The sequence below is a fragment of the Etheostoma spectabile genome, chromosome 18 (genome assembly GCF_008692095.1).
Source record: "Etheostoma spectabile isolate EspeVRDwgs_2016 chromosome 18, UIUC_Espe_1.0, whole genome shotgun sequence".
NCBI classification, from domain to species: Eukaryota; Metazoa; Chordata; class Actinopteri; order Perciformes; family Percidae; genus Etheostoma; species Etheostoma spectabile.
Window position 1 is genome coordinate 12,289,196 of NC_045750.1, and position 10,760 is coordinate 12,299,955.

At 41.3% G+C, this 10,760-nt stretch overlaps 1 protein-coding gene across 2 annotated transcripts; it reads right to left on the reverse strand.

Moving 5' to 3' along the window:
- Nucleotides 1-237: 237 nt before the first annotated feature.
- On the reverse strand, nt 238-9,928 carry acbd3 (acyl-Coenzyme A binding domain containing 3). 2 transcript variants are annotated; one of them, XM_032543217.1, is made up of 8 exons: nt 9,617-9,928; nt 7,606-7,747; nt 7,185-7,325; nt 6,839-6,997; nt 6,346-6,520; nt 5,889-6,126; nt 3,655-3,939; nt 238-2,769 (listed from the first exon to the last, which is right to left on the reverse strand). In XM_032543217.1, the coding sequence occupies exons 1-8, from the start codon at nt 9,882-9,884 to the stop codon at nt 2,555-2,557; spliced, it is 1,623 nt and encodes a 540-aa protein (XP_032399108.1). In that variant the 5' UTR covers nt 9,885-9,928; the 3' UTR covers nt 238-2,554. The 2 variants fall into 2 exon arrangements, with proteins under 2 accessions (XP_032399108.1, XP_032399106.1); XM_032543215.1 differs by having other exon boundaries at nt 3,655-3,942.
- Between the last annotated feature and the right edge of the window lie 832 nt (nt 9,929-10,760).

The window sequence follows — 10,760 nt, forward strand, 5'->3', positions numbered from 1 at the left end:
ATAAGGTGACCAGTAAACATTTTTTCACAGTAGCTGGCATATCAGGGAAAGCACAGGTGGATCTAATAAAACTTCAGCCTTAATTACGGTTATTGATTACACCTGTGTTTTATTTCCAGCTATGACATGCCAAAATATCTGCTGGGAGCTGGGCAGTGAATGAATGAAAGGTTTTAAAGTATTAAGGCAACATCATAGAAAATTAAAATTATGAAAGTAGAAAAGTAAACTTCCCAATTCTAGAGAGGAACATAAGTTTAATCAGGATTAAATATATGCCCAAAAAAGATCTTGCAACTCATAAGAGATTCAAACAAGTCAAAACAATACAAAAAGATGAGCTGTTCTGTCTGTCCTGTCAATAGTCTTACAGTCATTTACTTCCTACAATTGTTTTGGATGATTGGGGGTAAAACTTATACATATATCTCATTCACCATATTTTACAGTGCATTGATTCTCAAAACCATAGCCTTTTTCCACATTTAAAAACCCATACATAAACTCATTTATATAATTATTTACATACAAGGCTTAAACAAGTCAACTCAAACCATTTGATGAGCAATAAGAAACTTAAGACATCACACATCAGAACATACGGAAACTTTCTTAAACTTCATGGCTTGGTTAAGACATAGTGACATTTTGTTACATAAATCACTGAATGGATAGGAGGCAGGAGTGGCCTCTAATTAAATATAACAAACTAACACTCAGCAAGGGCATTGGGCTTATTATTCATATTACTCAACTTGCAAGTTATTCCGCCTGTGTCTTTAAAGTTTGGTTGCATACACACAAAAATGTACAAATACATATCAACAAGTGATAAAGTGAAACCAAGTGTCCGTGAAGCCCACTAAACACATTGCACACGCTGCTTATAATGCACCAAGGTGGTAGGTACACAAAGCAAGCATATGTAATGTCAAACTTAAGAACAGAATAAATCTAAAGTAAGGAAACAAATGAACTTAAATTGAATAAACGTAGATGTCACAACGGAGTTAGTAAGCAACCACATCACCAAAGACAAAAAAATAAGTGTACATCATCTCAGTTTATTCACGACACCTTATTTGAGATGACAATTTGAGTTAATTCATACCAGGAAGAAAAACAACAGCAACACTGTATTGTGTGTAATGTATTTTGATTTCTGAGTGCTGCAGAGATGTAACAGTGTGTTAGGACCTCCAATACATGGAATTTATATTGTGTATGTGTGTGTCAGAACTGAGTACAGCATCTCCAAACACACAAAATGATAAACACAAAAACATCCCAGGCAATATTAATATAACATCAGTCATAATACCAGCTCCTTTTTTTCTTGATTCTATCATGAAGAATTGATAAGCAAAGGACAGTGGATGATTTATTGGAATCAGTCATGTGGAAACAGACACGCCAATAAAATGTTTGTTAGAGAAAGGGAGAACAATTATTTATTTAGTAATTTGTTTTTAAACGTGTTGCTGTGTATCACACATAGATGCTTAAGTTTATAAAGCCACACTTTTCCATGTTTGTGTTATGTTATACTTACTCCTTTAACATTCATGACTATTTGGAGTTTACACTTAACAATGGAATGACTTGCCAGTTCTTTATCATGTTTGCCAGCCCAGTAGACAAAAAAAAAAAACTACTCATGGTGCACTCAATGTGTCAATCAGATTATATAAAGAAATAAAGGTGAAAATCAGGCTGGTTTTGTGTGGGAAATAAGCCAAAAAAAGAGCACTGCTTTCACTAAACACCTTCTCAGATCTTATATGAATGATGACTGGGGAAGAGAATAACAGACTGCTGTTTAACAAAAAAAATAAAGATGATTAAATGTGTGTCCAGTGGTGTTTTTAATGTGTGTGAGAGACTTGGCAAAGACCAGAAGCTATCTGTGGAACAGAGGCATAGTGTTATGAAGTACATTTGCAATATAATTAGATTTTAAACATTGTCTGTGTTCTTGTGGGATTAACAACTACTGTTATCACCAAACAGGAAACGTTGGCTCACAGAGTGCTGGACTTGACGGGTTTCCGTTCACGGTTACGAAAGCGTCACTTAGGGCAGAAGCAGCCACAAGGCCACGTTGGACAGTGTTGGGCTGGGGTGGTGACAGAAGAGGAGCCCAGGGTGAAAAGTGGTCAAATACAATATGAGAGCAAAGTCCTACAGCTTGGTCTATGTGAGCACAGCGAGGACAGGTGGTGAATATACAACAGGAATACACACTCCTCTTCTAGGGGCTCGATGACAGGCTCTAGCATGGGTGTATCTTGGGACACGCATACACATACCGTACATACATATTAGTCCAGTCTCCAAACTAGGGCTCCAGATGTGTCTCTTTGTCACCCTCTGGTGGTTTTGTCCAGATCTGGGATCACTATCTCTTTCTCTCTCACACACACACAGACACACACACAAACACACAGTCCGCAATCGCACAAATCTCCACCTACGTACACACACACACACACACACAAAAACATACATACATAGGAACATACACTCCTTGGCTCCCCTGTGTCTGTATTCAGGCTTATCTGGTGTAGTAGACTCTGTAATAAACACTCTTGGAGCGCCAGAGTGAATAGGAGTTGTCAAACTTGAGCAGGTAGACTCCGCGGCCGGGGTACTGGTGGCTGCCGGCGTACACCTCCTCATGACAGTCCCGCCGGTACACCGGCACAATCTCATCCACCTGAGGCTTCCCTGCCTCCTTCTTTGCCTTCTCCTCCTCACTGGGAGGATCACCTGAGGACACAACAACAAGAATGTATCAAGATGCGATAGAAAGCAGGAGGGATGTGCCAACGAGTCTCATCTTTATCTCGAACACACACACACAGGTTTTTGACCAAATGTGGCACAAACTCTTGTGCAAAACACAATGTTATGACACTAAACACAAATATACACCTGCTAATCCGGCAGACAGTCAGAATTGAAGTTTGGAAGGACTGGCATATCTGCCAAACACTAATTTGTACAGTTATTTTAACTAACTAAAACATACTAATTCTACTGTACATTATTGCCTATTATCTAACGTATATTGCCACAATTCATTTCTATTTACACCATTGCGCTGGGTTTCACCAAAGAACTAAAGCAGGACTTCCTCTACCCCCAGGAACACTATGAGATGTTTAACTATGGCGTAGGCAAGTTCTGAACTTAGATAAGAATATAATATTATCTGAAAAAATAGTCATTCATTTCTCAATTGGCTGATGAGTGAAGCAACAGAAACAAACTGATAAAACATCAAAGTTGGAACTATATAACCACCATGACTTTACTTGTCATTAAATAAGAGTATGTTGTGTGTGTGTGTGTGTGTGTGTGTGTGTGTGTGTGTGTGTGTGTGTGTTTATATAGCAAATGGCTCTGACTTAAGATCAAAGGGGCAATTGTGACCCAACTGTACCATTTCATATCCAAAAGGGAAACTGGGAAACTAAGGAAAGAGCAAAGTTCCATTTCCAATTCTTGGAAAGAAATCTTTAGTTTACATAATTATAAACACATTATAATATAAGAGCCTACAACCACACACATCATTGTAAGTAAACAACCACCACAGGAAGTCAGAAACACTGCAGGCTTATTCACACAGCCTTCCCACCCACACCTCACCTTCATCTTCCTCGTCCTCATCACTGGACTCCGACACATGCACGCTGACCGACGCAGAGGCAGCATCCGTCCATTCGAAGAAGACCCCGAAGCCGATGTCATAATAGTCCGTGGCAAACTCCCAGAACAGGTAAGAGCCCTCCTCGTGGGTGGGAACACGCACTGTCACCACCTCACCACGCCCCACTGTGATCACACTGTCTGCGTCCTGACGGATTTTCTCCTTGAAGTCCTTGATCTGTGGCCGTGTCCACATGGAAGGAGCAGCTATGACTGGTGGAGAGTCTGCAGTGATTAAAGCACAAGAGACTTCTCACAATCTTCTTCAAAATCTGCTAATTCAAAAGGAAAGAATATATGTATATATTTTTAATTTCAGTGAATTCTTACCAGCATACACAGGCTGAATGCCAAACTAACAGGCCACCTGTGTGTGTGTGTGTGTGTGTGTGTGTGTGTGTGTGTGTGTGTGTGTGTGTGTGTGTGTGTGTGTTGTTGGTGCATAGAGAAAGCATGGGTAGGCTACATATGACCAATGTCAAAGAGTTGCATAGTAGGCCATCCATCTTTGCTCAAAACATAGTTTTGGCAGTGAGCAGCCAGCCACAGTGGATAGATTTAGCCCAGGACGTATTGGTTTTGGAATCAGACCAAGGCTTTGTCCATTACTGGTGTGAGTGCTTCCTCTCCTGTAAGCAGAATGTGTGGTTGAAGGGTACCTAGACCTGCAGACTATTATGTTACCCTTGTTCCAGCTCTTCCCCTCCCTGTCCTCCAGGTCACATTAACAGGGACACATCAGGGGTCTGTTTCAGAAAGCAGGTTTAGTGAAAACTCAAGAGTTACTTAACCCTGAGATGAGGGGAACTCTGGGTTTTCTGTTTAAGAAAGGGAGGTTAATCACACCAGAGAGAGAGGGGTAACTCCAGCCTGTTTCAGAAAGAGAGGTAACTTAACCCCAGAGTCAGTTACTATGGTAACTGAGTCTGAACCTAAGCTAGTCTGGAACAGGTTTTCTCCTCTCAGTGTCCTCCCTCTGACACAGCGCTCTTCCATTTCCTCATTCATTCAGTCTGTAGCGGGTGTTTTTTAGTGCGGTTTGTTGTCTGCTTGAATAAAAAAAATAAAAAAAGTGCCATAACCATGTTAGGCAGACTATAAAACGTTTCTGTTCCGAATTGGTATTTCCTTGTGTTGATGATCTTGTCGATAAAGAAGCTGTATTACTTTGCAGGGAGTTAAACATACGTTAGGAGACAATATTGAGGCCCAATTATAGATGTATTTTAATTTCCACATAACTACTTATTTGAGCTGTATTGTTTCTCTTCTCAATCTATCAGTTATGTAGCCTACATATCCTTATCCGTCCTCATATCACTAACGTCACCCATCGTGGACATGCTCCACATCCCAGCAGATTATTTGTGTCGCATTACTTTTTGTCTTCTTTACAACATTGTTGATGCGGAGCATATTAGTAAAGCCACTGTATAAAAAAAAAAAAATGTTTTTGTAGAGTTCCCTGGGCACAAACCTGTAGGAGCCATTAAAAATGTATGTGTAAAACCCTTTAAAATTAAACATTATGACTTATAATTCTGTTGATGATGGTGCTGCAGCCTCAGAATGGGATTAGTAAACCTAGGCCTTTTTGCCCACAGGATTGCACCTAAATGTAATATTATGCTTATGATTACATATGATATTAATACACTATATTGGAACTTACGCATTTACTCTAGCAGCTATTTTCTCCCACACAAATTCTTGCTATGTTACAGCAGTCGTGTTGCTTTTTTAAAACTAAATACATGTTCAAACTCGCTGTATGTGCGCATGAGTATTTCTGCCGACCAGTTTTTTGTGGTTGTCACCATGGTGAATCGTAGTATCATGGCTCATTCATGCTGCCTTTTTATTGTGGTGGTGTACACCCTTAACCCTGAGTGAACCTACTCAGGGTTGATTGACCCAACTCTAATGAGCTGTTCTGGAACCGAAAACTCAGAGTTCAGGGTTAGACTCAGAGTTTGTTAAACCTCCTTCCTGAAACGGACCCCAGATGATCAGGTTTCATGTTTGGTATAAAGCTTTGTCTGTTTGACAGAGAGCTTTCCCCCTCCGCCCTGTAGCCAATAGCCACACACTAAGGGAAATGTAGATTATTTCTGCATGAGGTCAACTCCAGTGGTTTATGGTTTTTAAACGAGAAACATTTACGGCCCACCGACCTAATAAAGGCCCGTTCTCTGAGACCTCCTCTGCCGGCTCAGGCTCGGGCTCCCGGTCCATGCTCTCCGAGTACGAGTCCGACTGGCCTCCGTTGACTGTTGGGGTTTCCTCACCAGCAGGTGGTAAAGCTGCACACAATGGTCCTGCTGCTGAGGCGGGGATGGGTTCACCACTGTTGAAGCCGCTAGATTCAAGGGTACCCTGCACCCTCGAATCAGCCTGCTTCTGTAAGGCCGCCTGGATCCAAGGAACACAACACTGAGTCAAGACGTTAAAATTCAAACTAGGGGCCAAAACCAAAAATGTTATGTTTGATTTAAGACTTTTACAGACATTTAGACTTGGCCCATGATAATTTATCAAATTTACTGTTCATCTTTAAAAGACGATGTGCCAATACCTAAGCTTCCAATTAATCAACGAGGGTACATCCTTCAGTTGGTGATTACGTAGTACCTGTTGCTGGGCCAGCTGGACCTGGTAGAGCTGCTGCATGTACTGCTGGTAGTGCTGCTCCTGGAGCTGTCGGATGAGGCCCAGCTGTTGCTCTGGGCTGTTGGGGTATTGCTGAGCAGCGTACTGTTGGAACTGCACTGCTGTCTGCGCATTCAATGCCGCCATTATCTGTTGCCTGGGAAATAAAACACGGAGGCAGAGTTGGTGAGGAAGCAAATTCCGGAAACGGAGAGGAGACACTGGCGGGACAGTGGAAAGTTGGAGAGTTTTAACATAGAAATAAGAGCGGTAGTGAGTAAGGAGCTTGTCCTCTGATGAACAGCTAAAGTGCACTGACTAACAATGAGTCACAGCTCCAGAACTAAAAAGAGAACACCCCTGTAAGATATCAAGGTCAGGGAAGTGCTGTGATCATGTAGAAGTCATGCTGAAGTCAAACGGAAGGTATTGCAAGCACATTGATGCAAACACACCGTGATACAAACACACATACTTCTGCTGCTCAACCCGTAGCCTTTCCTCCTCTGCCTGTCTCCTTTCCTCTTCCTCTCTCAACAGCCTTTCCTCCTCCTCAAGCCTTCGTCTCTCCTCCTCCTGCCTTTGTCGCTCCCTCTCCTCCTCCTCCAGCCGCTGACGCTCCTCTTCTTCTTTCCTGGGAAAGACCAAAGTAATGTAGTTTTTTATAAATTGTGCAAACTGTCAAATTCACAAAAAAATACACCCTAACTCCTTAAATGTCCATTAATTCCCCGGCTGCTTTACAGTTAGCCTGGCTGCATGTAGGAGTCTTTATTTAGACACGGTAACAATGGGATGTCCCTCAGGGGAACTAATCTTACCTTTTCCTCTCCTGCTCCTCCCTTTCGATCTTGTGTGAGGTGACGTAGGGAGCGAAGAGGTTACAGCACTTGTTCAGCAGCTTCACAAACTCCACCATTGCCTCCTCCTTCTCCAGGTTGCCCAGGGAGGCCCACTCTTTTCTACACACAGAGCACGAAAGAAGGTGAGATGATTATTTTACAATAAAAAAAAAATAAGGCAGCTTTTGTGTAATTAGTGAACCCTCAGTAGATGTGAAATACTTATGTGTGTTTCAGAGAAGCAGGTTGTCTTACATTAAAAGTTTTCATACATTAACAGAATGACAAGCACAGCACGTGTTTAATCAACCATATTTACACACCAAATTGCTGAAATACATAGCATATTTTGAAAGTCACACCCGCTGGCACACACATACAGTTGTCTGATGTGGTTTACCTGCGGTCGTTGCCGAGGACATCAAAGAAGCCGACCTCCGGTGACGCATCAGGATTATAAGGGCCCAGTAACACCTGTTTGTGCAGAGCCACCAGTCGGAGCTTCTCCTCATACGTTGGGTGGAAGGCCTTTCCATCTTTATCTGAGAGCAGCAATGAGTTTGCATTTATTGTTTTTTTTTATGTCCATCAGTGAAAAGTGCTTGTGAGTACTACAATACACATTTGTGTCTTAGTTTAACATTGAAGTAGCAACAACAGAAGCATATAGGGTGTGTGTGTGTGTATGTGTCTGTGTACAGTGTGTGTGTGTGTGTACACACACACACACACTTAATAACATCCTCACGGCAAAATGACATTAATCACAGTGAAAGTATGTAATCCGAGGTGAGGCAAGGATCAGATTTATGTATACAACTAGACCTAACCCTAACTGACTAAAAATACATGACTAAAAATACAAAGCACAGATTACTATTGCACCAAACCGGTTTGCACAGTCATCACAAGTGCTCTGCTCCAATAAAAACAGTACAAATGTGCTCAGGATGTTTGCAAAGTAACAATTTACTGCAGGGGAGCCACGGAGGAAAGGATAGTATATACAATTTTTTGTTATACATTTCTTCTAAGACTAACAAGTTTTATATAAATGGCTGATACACTTTGGATGCACTGAACTGTTTTGACTTCCTTATTCTTGACAAATGCTACTTAATGAACTCAAATAAGGCCTTGATCTTGAAACTAACAATGATGTTTCAGTACAGCTGTCTGGTCACATACTGCAATTAAATATTCCTTGAGCGTAAAGTAGAGCTTAGCAATATCGTGATATGAGACTAGATATTGTCTTAGATTTTAGATATCGTAACATCGTACTATGGCATAAGTGTTGTCTTTTCCTGGTTTTAAAGGTTGCATTACAGTAAAGTGACTGTTCTATGAGCCTTTTTCCATGTAGTCATAATATCCACATTACTGATGATTATTCATCAGATATGTCATTGTGTAAATATTTTGTGAAAGCACCACTAGTCAACACTGCAATATCGTTGTGGTATTGATATCGAGGTATTTGATCAAAAATATCATGCTATTTGATATTCTCCATATCGCCTAGCGTAAAGTATGCATTATTTAAGAGATGACACTGATGTCAATTGTGTCTTGACAATGACGCTATTAATACAGACTGCCCAGGTAAAATAGCTTTCCAGTTTGTATGCATGGTAAACACAAATACAAGTAATCGCGTTGCACGATGTATCGGATTTCCTGTTGGAGTAGCAGCAGAGAGTTCTATATGGATATGAGGAGGCAGTTAAGCTGTAAAACAGAGCAGTAGTCGTGCATCCATTAGCTAAGTGCCGAAAACGTGGTTTCAAGCAGCTCTGCGAACTGGTTTTAAAGACGTCAAGCTTAGACTATGGATCGATTGTATCCACAGGACTAACCAACTCCTTCAGCACAGCAACCAGAAACCTGTCCAATTCATCAGATAAAGATTTGTGTAAGTGCAACTGTTACGCTGGCTCCCTACAGCCGCGTCAATGGCAGGACAGGGCGTGTTTAAAGATCCCAAACAACTCACTATGAGCCACCGTTCAGTTAAGATGGATAGCTTCTTGCAGTACAACTCTTAGCTTCATTAGCTAGCTGATTAAGCAAGCCAGGTTATTCTTCCGAAAAGCCAAATAAAGGCAACGTTACAGAAAAAGTAGACAACACCAGGCAAACAGCCGGATGGAAATGTTTCATGCCCCACATACACAAATGGACTGCTTGGAAGTGCCGAGCTTATTTTGTCTGTTAGCAGGTGTGGCTACTCGTTAGCTGTGTAGCTAATGTAAAACGTTGCAGCTGACAGCAGCAGCAGCCCCGGTGGTGACAGCTAACGTTAGCATTCGGCTAACCAGCAAGCGATTTTCCTCACAATTTAACCGTCGGTTCGATCATTAGCTGCTTCTATACGTGCAAGCTGTGAGTTCATAACAACCGTAAAATACCTTTGAAAAATTTAAGGCCCATTCCGTACAGCTCCAGCAAAGGAAAGCCCCATTTTCTCTCTATCGCAGATTTGTCTGTCTCTCCATCTTCGCCTCCCGCGACACCCGGCGTATCGGTCTCGGGTTCCGCGGGTTTAGGGTCAGGCTCTTCGACCTGGATCTGCTCACCCTCCGGGTCAGGACTGAGGGTGAGGCCATCGATAGAAACTTCGAGCCGGCTGGAAGTAGCGCTGTCGAGGTCGCCGCTCTGAACCTCTGTCGCCATCATGTAGACTGTCAGCTGAAGCGGCCACGTACCTACTTCCGTGTAGACTTAGCGGAAGTTCCGCGAGATTTGTTTCCCTTCGATGTAAATAATGACGACGCTTTAACCGATAGGACAAATGTTACGGATTGGTTCAAAATAAAATGTTTACAGTAACCGTATTTGTAATTCTCTTTATTTTACCCAGGAAATGACACAGCCAATCAACAAAGTGGCCATTTTCTATTGTGAATTGTATTAAAATATGTACAGTAAGAGTAAAAAAATAAACTCATTTAGTAAATATTAACTAGAAAATTCCGCAAGACATTTTAACAACGTGCCTACTACTTGCACATCCGAATAACAATACAACTTAACAAAGAATAATAAGTGTTACGTGTCTTAACCCTTCCCAGATAGACCTTTTTATAACCTATAAGACCTTTCTGTTACCTAGGAACAGCTATGAAGGAGCTCGGTACACTGAATTAACCCTCCTGTTGTCTTCGGGTCAAATTTGACCCATTTTCACAAGGTTCTACATCAGAAATTTGGGTTTTACTTATTGTCCAAAAAAAAATCGAACATTAGAAAAAGTTACGAAAGACTTGGACGGGGGGAGTGACAGAAAAACAAACGTTTTAATTTTACGTTTTGACCCAGAAAAACGTGCATGGTGGACGGGAAGACAACACAAGGGTTAAACGTTAATACCCCTGGCAATAGTCATACACACACTCATTGGCGTTAAAGGTATTTTTTACTACTGAAAAATTAACATTCATCTTTGCATGGGCACGATTGTACATTTCTATAATAAGAAATAGAGCTGCTGACATTGTTTAATATGTTTTCTTTTTTATAAATAATATAATAAATCAATCAATTATGACCCAC

Coding starts and splice junctions, on each gene's coding strand:
- acbd3 (XM_032543215.1), bottom strand. CDS start 9,884: ATGATGGCGACAGAGGTTCAGAGCGGCGACCTCGACAGCGCTACTTCC. Junction 6,127..6,345: donor TCCAGCTGGCCCAGCAACAG/GTACTACGTAAT, acceptor CCTTGGATCCAG/GCGGCCTTACAGAAGCAGGC. Junction 2,770..3,654: donor TGAGGACGAGGAAGATGAAG/GTGAGGTGTGGG, acceptor TTGTGTCCTCAG/GTGATCCTCCCAGTGAGGAG.